The sequence below is a fragment of the Typopeltis vanoorti genome, chromosome 19, assembly GCF_054136105.1.
Source record: "Typopeltis vanoorti isolate ZY-2024b chromosome 19, IOZ_Tvanoo_1.0, whole genome shotgun sequence".
Classification (NCBI taxonomy): Eukaryota; Metazoa; Arthropoda; class Arachnida; order Uropygi; family Thelyphonidae; genus Typopeltis; species Typopeltis vanoorti.
The window spans coordinates 14,644,264-14,658,004 of NC_143567.1; the positions used below are offsets into that span (position 1 = coordinate 14,644,264).

Consider the following 13,741-nt stretch of genomic DNA (forward strand, 5'->3'; position numbering starts at 1 on the left):
GCATTGTCTTTACTTTTGACTTCCTCAAGCGACTTTTTTTCGGATGCCCCTCTTCTGGTGGTCTCCACTTAGCACTCTGGTGCTTTGTTTTGGGCTCATACTCAAAACGCCACGTTTCGTCACCAGTAGCGATCGTTTCAAGGAAGTCTGAGGCCTTAGGAGAGGTTTTAATGTCTTTGCAGTGTTCATTTCGATACATTTTTTTTTTTTGTCGTCGGTCAACTTGAAGGGAACAAATTGCGAATTCAATTTACGAAGGCCCAAACTCTGTCAAAATGTTGTGCACAGTTGATTTTGGAATCCCCAATTCATCTTCAATCTCACGGACGATTTTGGGTTTTCTTTGATGAAATCACGCCGTTCGTCAAAACACACTGTCGCTCTTGCCACTATAACTTGGCTTCTAATGAAGCAAATTTCATAAACAATTGACACAACACTAATGAAGATTACCGCTTTCGACAACAAAAAGATACAACAGGTGGCGCCACTAGTTTCTTCTATTTTCGAAAAGTTCAGTTTCTTTTGGACAGGTGTACAAATTTTATTTATTAAATCAGTGTTATTATATATTCATTGTTTCAGTAAAATGTTATTATATTATATTGCCAATGAGTAACAGGTAATATCTTAACTGTTTTTTCCTCCACTCTTTCTTAGTCAGTAATGAAAACTAAATTAAAATAAGATTTTATTTATTGTATTTCACTTTAAACACCATTTGACTAGCATGTATGTAGTCTCCTCACACCCCCTCTTTTTTTTGAGTCCTATCATTAATAATTATGTGTTAATTTCTCTAATTTTTGAACTGATTGTGTGTCTGTTCTCAGGAATCAAATGGATGGTTAGTCATATTTACTACCATGAAATATGTAACATTTTGAACTGGACAATAGCTGCCTTTATATGAATATTATAATATTCTTAGTTCAAAACCCTCTTTTTGCCTCCAGAGAACAGCTAATGGCAAACAGGCTTATGGATATTGTAAGTATTTTGTATAGTGAATGGAACCCCAGGATTATGGCAATGTTTCAAAACACTTTCTAACTCACTGATATAGATTTCTTTGGATTCAATTTTTCTTTTCCGGAACCTTGTTCCAAGTATGTTCACTAGTTCATAGTTATGAAAAACAAGCACAAGAGTTCACCAGTCTGGTTTTCATGTTTGATTTCATTCCGTTCTAAAGAAGGTTGTTAAATTTGATTTAAAAGGTTCGTTTTTGTTTCATTGATTGTTTAAGCATTTAAAAAACTAAAATAATTGGAAATATTATGAGAACTAAAACAAAATATGATTTTAGTGATATCAAAAACTATATGATAGCCGATAAAGGATTAAACTAAATTTATTATAGTCTAACCAAGTGAAAAATAAACTTTTAACATCTTTCTCTAAATCCAGAGTAATTTAATTAAAAGGTGGCACACCATTTGGCAGCTCCTATAGGAGGAGATGACCTTGCTAATGCTTCTGCCTTGGTATCTCCACTTGGGCCTGGCTCCCACTGAAGAGACCTCAATAAAGGTCGAAACTAGTCTGGGTAGTGGCCCTTCCCTTAATGCATAACATTATACGTATCTGCAAGGAGATGTGTTTTGCATTATGAGAGATGGGAGTGCTGGCAGCTTGCTCCACCTTTGCAAGGAATTGCACCACTTTACCCCACTCCTGAAGATACTTTCAGGCACAAACTTTGTTTGCACACACTTGGATAAAGGATTAAACTAAATTTATTATTATCATTCATCCAATCTTTGTCATTTGTTTTCTGAAATGCCTACTGGCAAGTTTATTTTTTTTCTTGATGCTGCGATACTGTAGTGATATTTCTTGTAGTATGTCACTCATTAAATGTTAAACCATCTAAGAAGAATTTGTTGTGATGCAGGTAGCCATTTCTGAACATATTAACAATAAGCATACTATACTATAGAGAAAGAGTTGATCTTGGCCCAAGAACTCGAGATCATTCTTTCATAATTTTAGAAGTCCTAAGACTAGAATTATTAAGTTCCTTCTGCATTTTGTTGGGTACTGAAAAATCATGTAAATTTTACACATGAACATGTTTAAATGATTTAAACACACCAAATAATGATAAAATACTGTGTGTCTGGTGCCTATCCCTGATTTGCAACTAAGCATCACAATTGGAGCATTTGAATGAATGCATCCAAGTTATTTTTCAGAACATTGAACACAAAATTGTTTCAGCATCTTGTGCTTTCATGTCAACGAAAGTAAGATCTGTCCAAGTATTATAAATTTCTACTTAAAAAGAATCATGACACTTGTTTGGCTAGATATAGGCCGGTGAAGCTTCATTAATGTTACTTACTAAAATTAAATCTTTGTATCCCCCCCCCCCCCCCCAATGTGATCAAATATTTCGCTTGTTAACAGTCCATCATCAACATACTGGCTAACTTAATTTCTTTTGCAATACTGAAAGTGGCACCAAAGATTGTACAGGGCCCATATGTTTTTGTTTCATTTTATCTATACATCATCCAGCAATCTTTCATTTGTTTTATGCATATTTAGTGTACTCATTTTCTTTCAGGGATATGTTTGCTGGAGAGTTTTTATCTTTTCCCCATGCTTCAATATAGAGTGTGTTTGTCATTCTTTTGATGTTTATTGAATCAGTTTTGTACAATACAGGTTTTTTCCTCCCTGGTAAAAGCTCAACAATATGACAATCTGTAAGATTATAAAATGTCCATTTCTAGGTAACATTGTATTTTTTTTTTTTTTAAATAAAAATTAGTAATGTTATGAATGTATGTATATTTTTAGCTGCAGCTGACAATACAATGCAGTTGTGGAACACCAAAAATGGAGAACGCATCTCAATCTTGGATCTTCATGTTTCTATAGTAACCATGGCAGCATCAGTGAATATGAGCCACCTAGTGGTACAAATAGCTAACAATATTCAAGTAGCAGTACTTCACCTGTTCAACAATCCATCCAAAGGAATGACTGTTGAACTTCCGCAAGGTTTGCTTGCAAGTGAAGAAACAAAACCATCAGGTAGATTTTTATGTATTTTTTTTTAAATGCTTACTTCAGTATTTTCTATTATAATCAAGGAATGCTACATCGAATGACCTTATTTAGACATAAAAAACATCTGGTAATGTTTTTCAGCACCATGAATGTGTGCCTGGAGGGGGGGGCTATTTGAAATGTAGCTTGATTTGAACAGACAATTTGGGGAGCATGTTTTAACGTTATTAAGAAGTACATGGATTGCAGCATTGAAAATCATTTCGTCCACTGGTTCATTCATATCTTACATGCAGATTGAATCTGTAATCTTTCCGATAAACTAGCAGTGGCTTTTATCAATGATTTGCTGAGCTGCATTCGTTCACTGTTTTTTGTGTAATCCTAGATCTGTAAAGACTGACAGTGACCTGTTGTTTAGAGAATGGCTCATTAACATGTTCATTGCCAATCAAGCGATATCGCGTGATGCGAGTTCTCACCAAATGGTGGACGTCGCTAACTAAATAAAAAAAATTTGGCCACCACACGAAATTCCAATTTTCAGCTTGGCAATGAAAGTGTTAAACTACTAAATAACATTTCTAATGAAATGTTGGTAGCCTGCTACTCGGACTATACATCTTGCCCCCATTAATGCTAATTTTTGCAAAAAAGAAATGTCTGAAGTCTCTCTCCAAGCAGAGACGCAATCAATTTGTAAGGGAACAGTCTCTGTGATGGCTAACAGTTCATTTTCAAAAAATAAACATAAATGTCACTGAATTCACAGAAACCCTTTACCTGATTAAGCTTTCACCGTACAATATATTTGAATTCCTCATACATTCAGTGGAGAACGTACAAACTAATTGATAGTGTAATGGGTTTTCCTCATCAGCCAGTGTATAGTTGAATTCCTACAGAACAAAGCACTTTAAAATGCTAGTCAAATCATTAGTCTGGCTAGAATATGCATCTCCATGGAACCACCCTAAGACTCACTGTGGGAGACACAAACTATCATACTTCACCTCACAATCATTAAGAGACAATGTACTCACAACTCAGGCGACCCATTCCATTTGTTCTCCAATCTAGTCCTCATGTCTTGCTAACCCTCTCTAAACCAATGCCAGAGATGACCTCTTGTTCTTCTCTCTAGCAAAATTCTGAAATATTTCCCTTGCATCAATCCTATAAGTTACTTAATGTGGTCATATCAATGCTTTATAAAGAGGAATGATAACTTGCTTAGCTCTGCTTGTTAGTGTGCTCTTCAAAAGCCAAGTAATCCTGTCAGCCAGCATGGTTACTTTAGCAATACTCTCTATCTATATCCCCCATCAAAATCCCAGGTTTCATCAATTTTATAGAGTATTGTCTCTTCCTGATGTGGTATATACAGCTTGTAATCTTATATCCCAAAATGCATAACTTAACACTTTGGCGCATTAAATTTATCCATTATGTTTTTCCCATACTGTCAGCCTATTCAAATCATTCTGCAAGCTCTCTACATCTTTATTAACTGTTACCCTACTCAACTTTGTTGATAATTCAACTGAATATATATCTACCTTCAAATTATGTTTCCTACATCACTTATGTACAAATCAAACAGCACTGGTCCTCCATATACTACTTTTTTGGTATCTGCCCATTAGCCACCCTTTTATGCATATCACCAGTTTAACATTGATCCTAATTTGTTGCAGTTTGCATAATATTATTCCTGTCTCTTGTGTGTTTTTAATGCATGTGGTATCTTGTGCAAAATCCAGCAGTATCATCATTCATTTAGCCATTCCAACTTGCTCTATTATAAAAAAAAAAAAAAAAATTACTAAGGCATGACCTACCTTTACAAAGCCATGGTGTCCCCTCATAGAGTAATCTTTTCCAGTACTTTTATCACCACTTCCGAGATTTGCTATCTCAGACTTAAATCCTCCTTTATGCAGAGGAATTATTTTGCACTCCTTCCACTCTCTCTCGTGGGACTTTGCCAGAGCTGAGACTGAAATTAAACAGCATAGTCATAGGCATTACCAGCTTCTGCACATTCTCTTAATCCCACAGCTATTTGCATTCAGATTCTACAATATTCAAGTACTTCCAACTGATCAACCTCTGTCATAACGATATCTTCACTTGTATGATACACCCTTGCAAAATGATCCCTCAGTTACTCAACAATTTCATCTACCTATGTTCTCTCTCTACCATCTGGACTTATCAAAGCTATCATTCTTTCTCCTACTTACAACATACAGCAAGAAAACTCTTGAGATTTGTTTTTGCTTGTTCAGCTAATTTCTTCTCATAATCTGATTTTGCTTTCCTTACCATGCTGGTCACCATTCTCCTTATATACCTTCCACATTTTCGGTTTGCAGTTGATGCTTAATGAAATTACTCATCTATCTAACCTTTAGTATACAGTGTAATGTTGCTTCCTTCAGGTATCTCTTGTCTATCCTTAGTGCACTGTGAGCATCCTTCCCTTGAAGAAGTTTGTCATGGCACTGCTTCAAGCTACCTCCTCACTGTATCATAATTACCAGCCTTACAGTTCCACAAGTTTTGCTACCTCCCAAGTCAAGACCACATGATCACTTTCTCCAACTGGTGAAAATATAGCCACATCTTCTGATCCTCTAACAGTCACATTCTGTTTCAAGTAGTTCTCTCAGTAAGTATATAAATTAAATTTCCTGTCTCCAAAGTTGAAGTCCCCCATAATAATTACTCAACTTGCACTCATTGAACTATTCTGCATCCTTGGCCTATAGCAGCAACCAGTTTTATAATTTATCCTGTTGGCCTCAATATCACACTGGAATGTCTGATGCTAGAAGCATTAGCTATTCTCATCCTTTGTGTTTTAGCTTGATAACACTAATTATGAATACAGACTATAATATTGGTATGTTATGTTTTCATTATCCATCTAATTTAATATCCTCTTTCGAGGTTTACCCGCCCTTCTCTTTCCAATTGGTTTATATTATTTGTTTAGGATATCGGCCATTCGGTTTACATGTTATGTCCAATTTTGCTTGTAATTGTTTAGTTCTTTTAAAAGATCTTAGTTCCTTTTTTTTTTTGTCTAATGTGTATTTTGCAGTTCTTCTCATTTCACTTGTTTTTATTCTTTGCCCAAATGTTGCTGCCATGTAACAATGTAGACACTGCTAAAGTATTGTTTCTTTTTGTACAATATTTGGACTGAGTGTTTGTATGAGTTTCACGTATGTTTATACTTAGATGCTAATATTTCAGTGGAATTCAATCTAGTAACTTGAAAAAAAAAAAAACATTTTTATTCATAGCAATATTTCATGGTATAATCATACCACCTAAGCCTTTCATTATATCTAGAGATGTGTCCATCTGTCTTATAACTTAATTTCTTGTTAGGTTGATAACAATAGGTTAGGCCTTATAATCTGCAAAAAATGTCTTTTTCTTCTTCATATGATATTTTACATCCACAATAAATGAAAGTGTTCATCTGTTCTATTATTAATGACTATTTTACTTCTAACTGGAATTTGTCTGCAAAATGTCATTGTGTTCAATTCCGTATACTATTTGCAGATGATCAAGTATTTATTTTGTTATTCTGGATTAAAAAAAAAAAAAAAAAAAAGCAAAGACGGGGGGGGGGGCATCCCTATCTTAATCCTTGGTTTATATAGATTGTTTTTCAGACATTTTTATTTTTGTATGTAATAAAATATTAGGTGTAATTATACATGTTTGTAGAATGTAGTCATTATAAAATGAGGCATTTTCCATTTTTGTTTACTGTTGGTTCTCCAAATTAACTTTTTTTCATTCCTATTCTGGTAATAAATCTCCATGTATAATTATATTGTCTTTTTTTTTTTTTTTAATTTTCATATATATATATATACAGGGTGTTCGGGATAAATTTGACATATTTATAATTAATTATATTTTTCCGTAAGTTACATGTATTAACACACACTTCTCTTCATTTAAAAGTTTGGACCCTTCTTCATTCATATACAAGATGTCAGAAAGGATGGATAGCTGGAACCCACCTGAATCATGGAAGAGAATAACTTGTATCATGATGATTCGTGCCCGCCATCAAAATAAGGATATTACGACTGCTGCCCAATGCTCCCTGAATACAGTAAAAACAATCAGGCATGAACTAGAGACTTGCAATGGTGACTACGAGGATGTAGCAAGAAGAAAGATCCCTAGCAGACGATCTGATTGCGTTCGTACAGCAGAATTCCTCGCAAATCTGCAGGAACAGGTGTTGAAGAACCCTGGCATTGGAATTCGGGCTTTGTTCGTGGAGTTGCTAACTGTAGTCAAGCCCTGGATAACAAGGGTAGCCAATGGTAGGCCGTATGTATGGCAGCAGGATTCGGCCCCTTGCCACACCTCTGGGAAAAGTCAAAAATGGTTGTCTGAAAATTTCTACGACTTCACCAGTCCAAATGTTTGGCCTCCAAACTCCCCAGACCTTAACCCCATGGATTATTTTGTATGGGGCGCAGTTGAAAAAGACACCAATCGCACTTCCAGTAATACAAAAGCCCAGTTAATGGATAAAATTAAACAGTTTTTGCGGCCCTTCCCAGGGAGACTGTAGCATCAGCTTGTTCGAGGTTCCGAAGCAGAATTGAAGCTGTGATCGATGCTAATGGTGGTTATTTTGAGTAAATCTTGTTGATAGTATTGTAATTAACTCTGCCTGTAATGTTTTTTTGTCAATTCATTAAATTTAATAGATACAAAGAAGATTTTCTTTTTCCTTACGAAACTGTCAAATTTATCCCGAACACCCTGTATATTCTTTGGCAACATCCTTCTCAAAACACTTGCCCAAATGATGGCACTATGTGTATCTAAGAATATGTAATTAGTTTTTTATAATCTCCATGCCACACTTCCAAACCCTGAATGTAAAGCATACTTGGAACAGACTGGCAGATCTGTTAGCAATATAGTTTTTATCATTATGGCAGATGCTCTGGCTATCCTGTTACACAAGATTATTGTGTTCTATAAGTCTAATTGACATATAGCTGCATGTCTGCATTAATTTACCAAAGATCAAGGAGACACAATTAAAATGACTAACTGAATTAAGTTTAAATTGTTTTTACAGCTAAAATGACTGGCATTCTGTAACACGTATGTTTATACTTAGAAGATGCTAATATTTCAGTGGAATTCAATCTAGTAACTTGAAAAAAAAAAAAAAAAACATTGCTATGAATAAAAAGTAATGTTTTATGGTATAATCATACCACCTAAGCCTTTCATTATATCTAGAGATATGTCCATCTTTCTTATTAGGTTGATCTATCCTTTTTTGTTCCCCATGCTACACTTCCAAGTATGATTACCTATACTTTAAATTTGCTTCTGAATAACTATCACCATTGCATCCTTTTAACTTTCTGCATCATTATCTGCATTTGCTTTACACCATCCAGAATACAAAGGACCTTCAAATAATAAAATCTTTTTTATGTAAGTCTTTTTTACCTAGTGACTGAATAGTTTAAATTTTTATCATAGCATCTGCTGTATTGTAGAATTAGGTGATAAATTGTCATAGATATTTTAATGAACAACTTCATGGGAGAGTAAAGTACTATTGAAATGAACAAAATTAAAAAAAAAATAAAGTAGAAGGGATTTATTGGCATGCATTCTTTTCATTTTTACAGTTATCATGGGTTTGTATGCTGTTCTATAAAGATAATTACCAGTGTACTATTTAGCAAATAATTAACTTGAAACTTTGTATAAAACTATTAAGGTTAGGTATTGGAATGAATGTAACTATATTATCCAACACGTTAACTTTTTTCAAAATTCTATGCACACTGCTTTTTTTTTCTGTGACAGGTGTTTCGTCTTTAAAAATGCTGATTTGACTTCAGAAACTATCAATGCTCCCCTAGGGTCCCCCCCCCCCAAAAAAAATTGCACAATGAGGGCAAGCCAAGCAAATTATAATGGGAGAGGAAATTTTCAACTTTAGGGATTCCCTTCGTTCTCTAAAGATTTACACAAATAGAAGATATCTTTATGGGAAGCCCACTCTCTTCAGCTCTTGCAAAATTTTATCTGGAACATTTAGAAGAAATCCTTTTCTCCTTCCAATGATGTCTTCACCAGGGTTTTGCATCCTGCATACAGACAAATCGACCTTCACAACACATGGAATTCCAGCAGTATCATATATAGCCATTTCTCATATCTATAACTTTCTCCACTAAAGTGAGTAATTTACTAAGATAAGACCAAACCATACAGTAAATGGGATAAAAATCCCTTATTGTTTTTCAGCCAGTAAGCGAAATTGGTGTGGCACTACCAAGTGGTCACTTACACTTGGATACGCTGACAGTTCGTCGGCATGAAACGTTTAGATCGTAGTTTCGCTTACTGGCTGAAAAACAATAAGGGATTTTTATCCCATTAACTGATCAACTTCGCCAGAAAAAAATAGCCGTTTGGCTTTTCATCTTAGTCATACAGTACCATGTTCCTATTCACCTGTTTCTAAATTCAACCAACTTTTCTAATACTTTAACCCCGAGATACTAAGTGTTCTATAATTTACTATTTCGATCTTTAGTTTCCTTTATGTAATGGAATTGTATATTTTATCCTCTTTATATTTCCTTGCCATTCAGCATATCACAGCAGTTACTGAATCATCTTCATCTAGTTATGTACTCAGTAATTCAACTATTCCTTCTATGTCTTTGACCGACCTATCTACCATCAGCATTCATTAAAGTTTTTTTTTCACATAGTGAAAGAACTCTTTGGAATTTTCCTTTGGCTTGCTGCTTTAATTTTCTTTTGAAATTTGATTATTGCCTTCCTCACCAAGCTAGTCATCACTTCTTGCCTGTGATTTATATTGTGCTCAAGCCTGCTGATTCTTTGTGTACATATCATCATCATGTATGCATAGGGAAATATATAAATTTGCATCGGATGGTTAACGAGCCTCATCTTCAAAAAGTAGTTAGCTTATGTATTGCTAAAGTCTCCCTCTGTGTTCATTGGTTGGCCTGTAAAAGCAAGAGCAATGAATGTAAGTGAAGGTGGAAGTCTAAGCTGATGCCCCAAACATCTCAGTTGACTCTTTCTGAATTGTTTCTGTTAGGGGGTCATTGCTAACTTTCTTCAAAAATGAAATGAGAGTGTTAGGAATGTGATCTTGCCTCAGGGCACAGTGTTTTTCTCTCACTCTGACATGAACATGTTACTGACAGAGCTTTCTTGTTTTTACTAGGGTTCTGAGGGAGACTCTTTGGCACCATATCTTTTTATTATTAACCTTGATTATTCAGACTCGCAGGGAGTCTGTTTTGCAGATTGATCCAAGTGTTTTTTTTTTTTTTGGATGGGGGACATTTATGTAAAAGTGCATCACTGATTGGATTGGCAGTCAACGTCCTTAAGAAGAGAATAGAAAGAGATTATTATTACGGGCAACTCCAAGGAGTCCTTAGACATCACGTCTACAACTATTCAGCTTCCACACAGTATCTATCATACCTTGCCTTGAACCCACTCACAGTCATGACACCCACAACAGACTCTGGCAACTTATTCCACTCGTTCACCACTCTCCATGCAAAAAAAAACCTAGTTTTAACACCATTATAACCACACTCTTGCCCAATTTCCATCGATGGGCCTTGGTTCCCCCCACCACCAGACCTGTTCTGAAAAATATCCTCTGAATTAATCTTATAGATAGCCTTCAGTAATTTGAATGTCTCAATCATATCACCCCTCTTCTGCCTATCAACCATGTCTGTAACCCACAAATCTTCAGCCTGTTCTCATAAGGTTCATTCCATAAACCTGCTACCATCTTGATCACTTGCCTCTGGATCCTCTCTACCTCTTCCCCATCAAAAAGAAACCCTGGCACCCAGTAGTCAAGATGGCTCTTTTCAAGGCTCGATACAAAGGAATAATAACTTGCTCGTCTCAGTATTCTTCAGTAACCAAGTGATTTGATGAGCTAATTTAGCCACTTTTGCAATGTGCTCCCTAAACTTCAACTCCCTATCCACCAACACCCACAAATTTCTTACAGTTCCACTAGTGTGGTATACTGCTGCTAATCTTTTCACCCCAAAATGCATAACCTTACACTTTGCCACATAAATTGACATCCATTCTCCTTAGCCCAGTCCTCCAATCTATCCAAATCATATTGCAAAATTTTGACATCATGTGCATTCACTATTGCTCTACCCAACTTTGCATCATTAGCAAACAAATGAATAGTTCCTCTCAGATCCTTTCCGATATCATTAATGAACAAATTAAATAGTAGTTGTCCATGAACAGAATCCTGCGGCACACCACAGCGATGAGATTGTCATCCCAATCTCATCACTATAATATAATATTCTCTCTTTTTAATGATGCTACTCAATTCTCTATATTCCTAAGGTCAGGAGGATAAATCAATCTGATACTGCTTTCCTTAAATACCCTTGTTCATTTCCATGCTAGTTTTTCAACCTAATGGCACCCATCCTGAGATTGCCAAAAACACTAGTTCTGTACGTGACAAACCTTGCAGTCCTTAAATGTCCCAAGCTTCAAAATTGTTTAAAACTATTGATCTCCATTCCATCTTTCAGTCAAGCAATGACAACCTAGTTATCTTTGGTGCTTCCAAAACACAATTTTGTCATTTCTTATTCTCTTACCTTTTAATAACACTCAACTTAACAGAAATTACCAGATTTCTCTTTGTAGACTGACACTTACCTCTAGACTTTCATGGCATAGGCACATCACTTTGATAGCAACCCTTAGCCTTCAAAGAATTTCTTGCCTAGATGTTTTTCACCTGTCAAGCCACTAAAACTAAACTAAAAACTGAGGGTGATGCACCAAACACCTTCTCTAAAAATTCTTGAGGCTATCCAAACGTGGACAACTGACTCCTCTCTCAACACCACCATCACAGAGATGTTTAGCTTTTTTTTTTTTTTACAGATACTTCCACTCATGGAAGTATCTGTAAAATATGCTGTACCTTTCTATTTCTGTCAACCACATGTCAATGATTCCAATAATCTTTGGATAGGCTGTGGCTAGTGTTGTCACCAATTCATTCTTAACATTTCATATTTCCATGCCTATTATTATCCCTCTCCCACAAGAAGTCACCTCTGCTACCATCCACTGTGGCAACTATAGTTACCCTGCCATAACACATGCATCTGCCCAGAGAACAACAGGTTTTCCTAAGAATGCTTGCATCCTTTATGTTCAAATGCAACACAGTGCTTGCATATAGTTCTCTTCTATTATTCAGTACACTCCAAACATCCACATATTATATTACAAACCTCTCTTTTGACTGACTCTCATTATCATATCTGGGCAATACAATAACTATCTCTAAGGTTATTTGTACCAACCATCACTAGTATCTCATCCAAATTCTCACTTCATTGCCATAACCACACAATCTATTGTTAATTTATCTCTCTCTTCTCTGACCCTCTAACTTACTTGCCTTACTCTCTCTGTCTTTCGTATGTTGTTGACTTCCTCTCATTTTTTTACCTGGTTTTCCTATACTCTCTCTCTCACTTCTGCTCTTGTTTGCCTCTAAAAATTGAGAGCAAAAGTGAGATAAAAAGCTTGCTGATTCTCATAACTTCAAATCCTAATCTCTCCCTTCATCATCCTCAACTTATTTTTTCTACCTTCCATTTCCTCTCTATCTTTGCTCCTTCTCCAAAACAATTCAGTACCATCCATTAGAATTGCCAGATCTTCAGTTACACCATGTAAATTTCAATCTGTTGTCCCCATATGCTCACCTTCTTCACCCTTGATCATGCTACTTGTATCTCTATCAGCATGCATTCAGTTCCGACAAGCTACTGCAACCTGAGATACTTTAAGCTTTTAATCCAGAACCTTATACCATATTCAAAAGACATCAATTTATGCAATTTACTAGATTTTTCCTTTTCGCTCAGATTTCGTATGCAGGCAACATACTCGTTCTTGCTAGTTTTGAATTGGCTAAATTTTTTTTTTTTAACATGGCCTGTTTTTTGTATATGGATTTCTTTCTTTGATCCCACTGGTCCATATGTATGGCCTTAACTCATTATTTTCCATGATTTCCAGGCAAACAAATGCATCATTTATAAGTAATGTTGCATTTGAAGCTAAAAATAAATGACCCCTTCAAAACCGAGCAGGATTTATAACAAACTACCTACCTGACACCATTCTCTTTCTTTCTTGTGTGGATTGGGGAATGTCTAACTCAGCTTTAAACTCCTTGAAATTTAGCTCTTGACAAAGGGAACAGCAGCATTCTTCCAGCTTTACTATAGAGCTGATTGGCCCATCTTATGAAAGAATGCAAGTCTCTTTCCTTCTTGGAAACTTCAGTTCTCACTCCCCATATGTCATACTACACCAGGGCACAGTAGTACATATGGTAATTGATTACTAGGACAATCACAAACATCCATGTCCTTGGCAAGATTTTAATCCACAGTCTCTTGGCTGGTTTAAATTTTTTTTTTAAAAAAAAAGCAGACAATCCGTCATTATACGAAACTAGAGAGATAACTTCCTCATGATCACTGAAAATTATCAGTATTTGATATCATCAATCAGGCGATGTACAGAATAAATACTACCACTAAATAACACCATTCAT

The 13,741-nt window shown here is 35.6% G+C and overlaps 1 protein-coding gene across 1 annotated transcript in view; it reads left to right on the top strand.

Annotated features, from left to right (window-relative positions):
• The window catches only part of LOC150095871 (protein qui-1-like), a 126,016-nt gene that overhangs the window by 108,279 nt on the left and 3,996 nt on the right, over positions 1-13,741 (top strand). The window contains exons 23-24 of the mRNA XM_090409551.1: positions 2,809-3,045; positions 10,184-10,192. Coding sequence (XP_090265677.1) covers positions 2,809-3,045; positions 10,184-10,192 — 246 coding nt within the window. The remainder of the gene's footprint in view (positions 1-2,808; positions 3,046-10,183; positions 10,193-13,741) is intronic.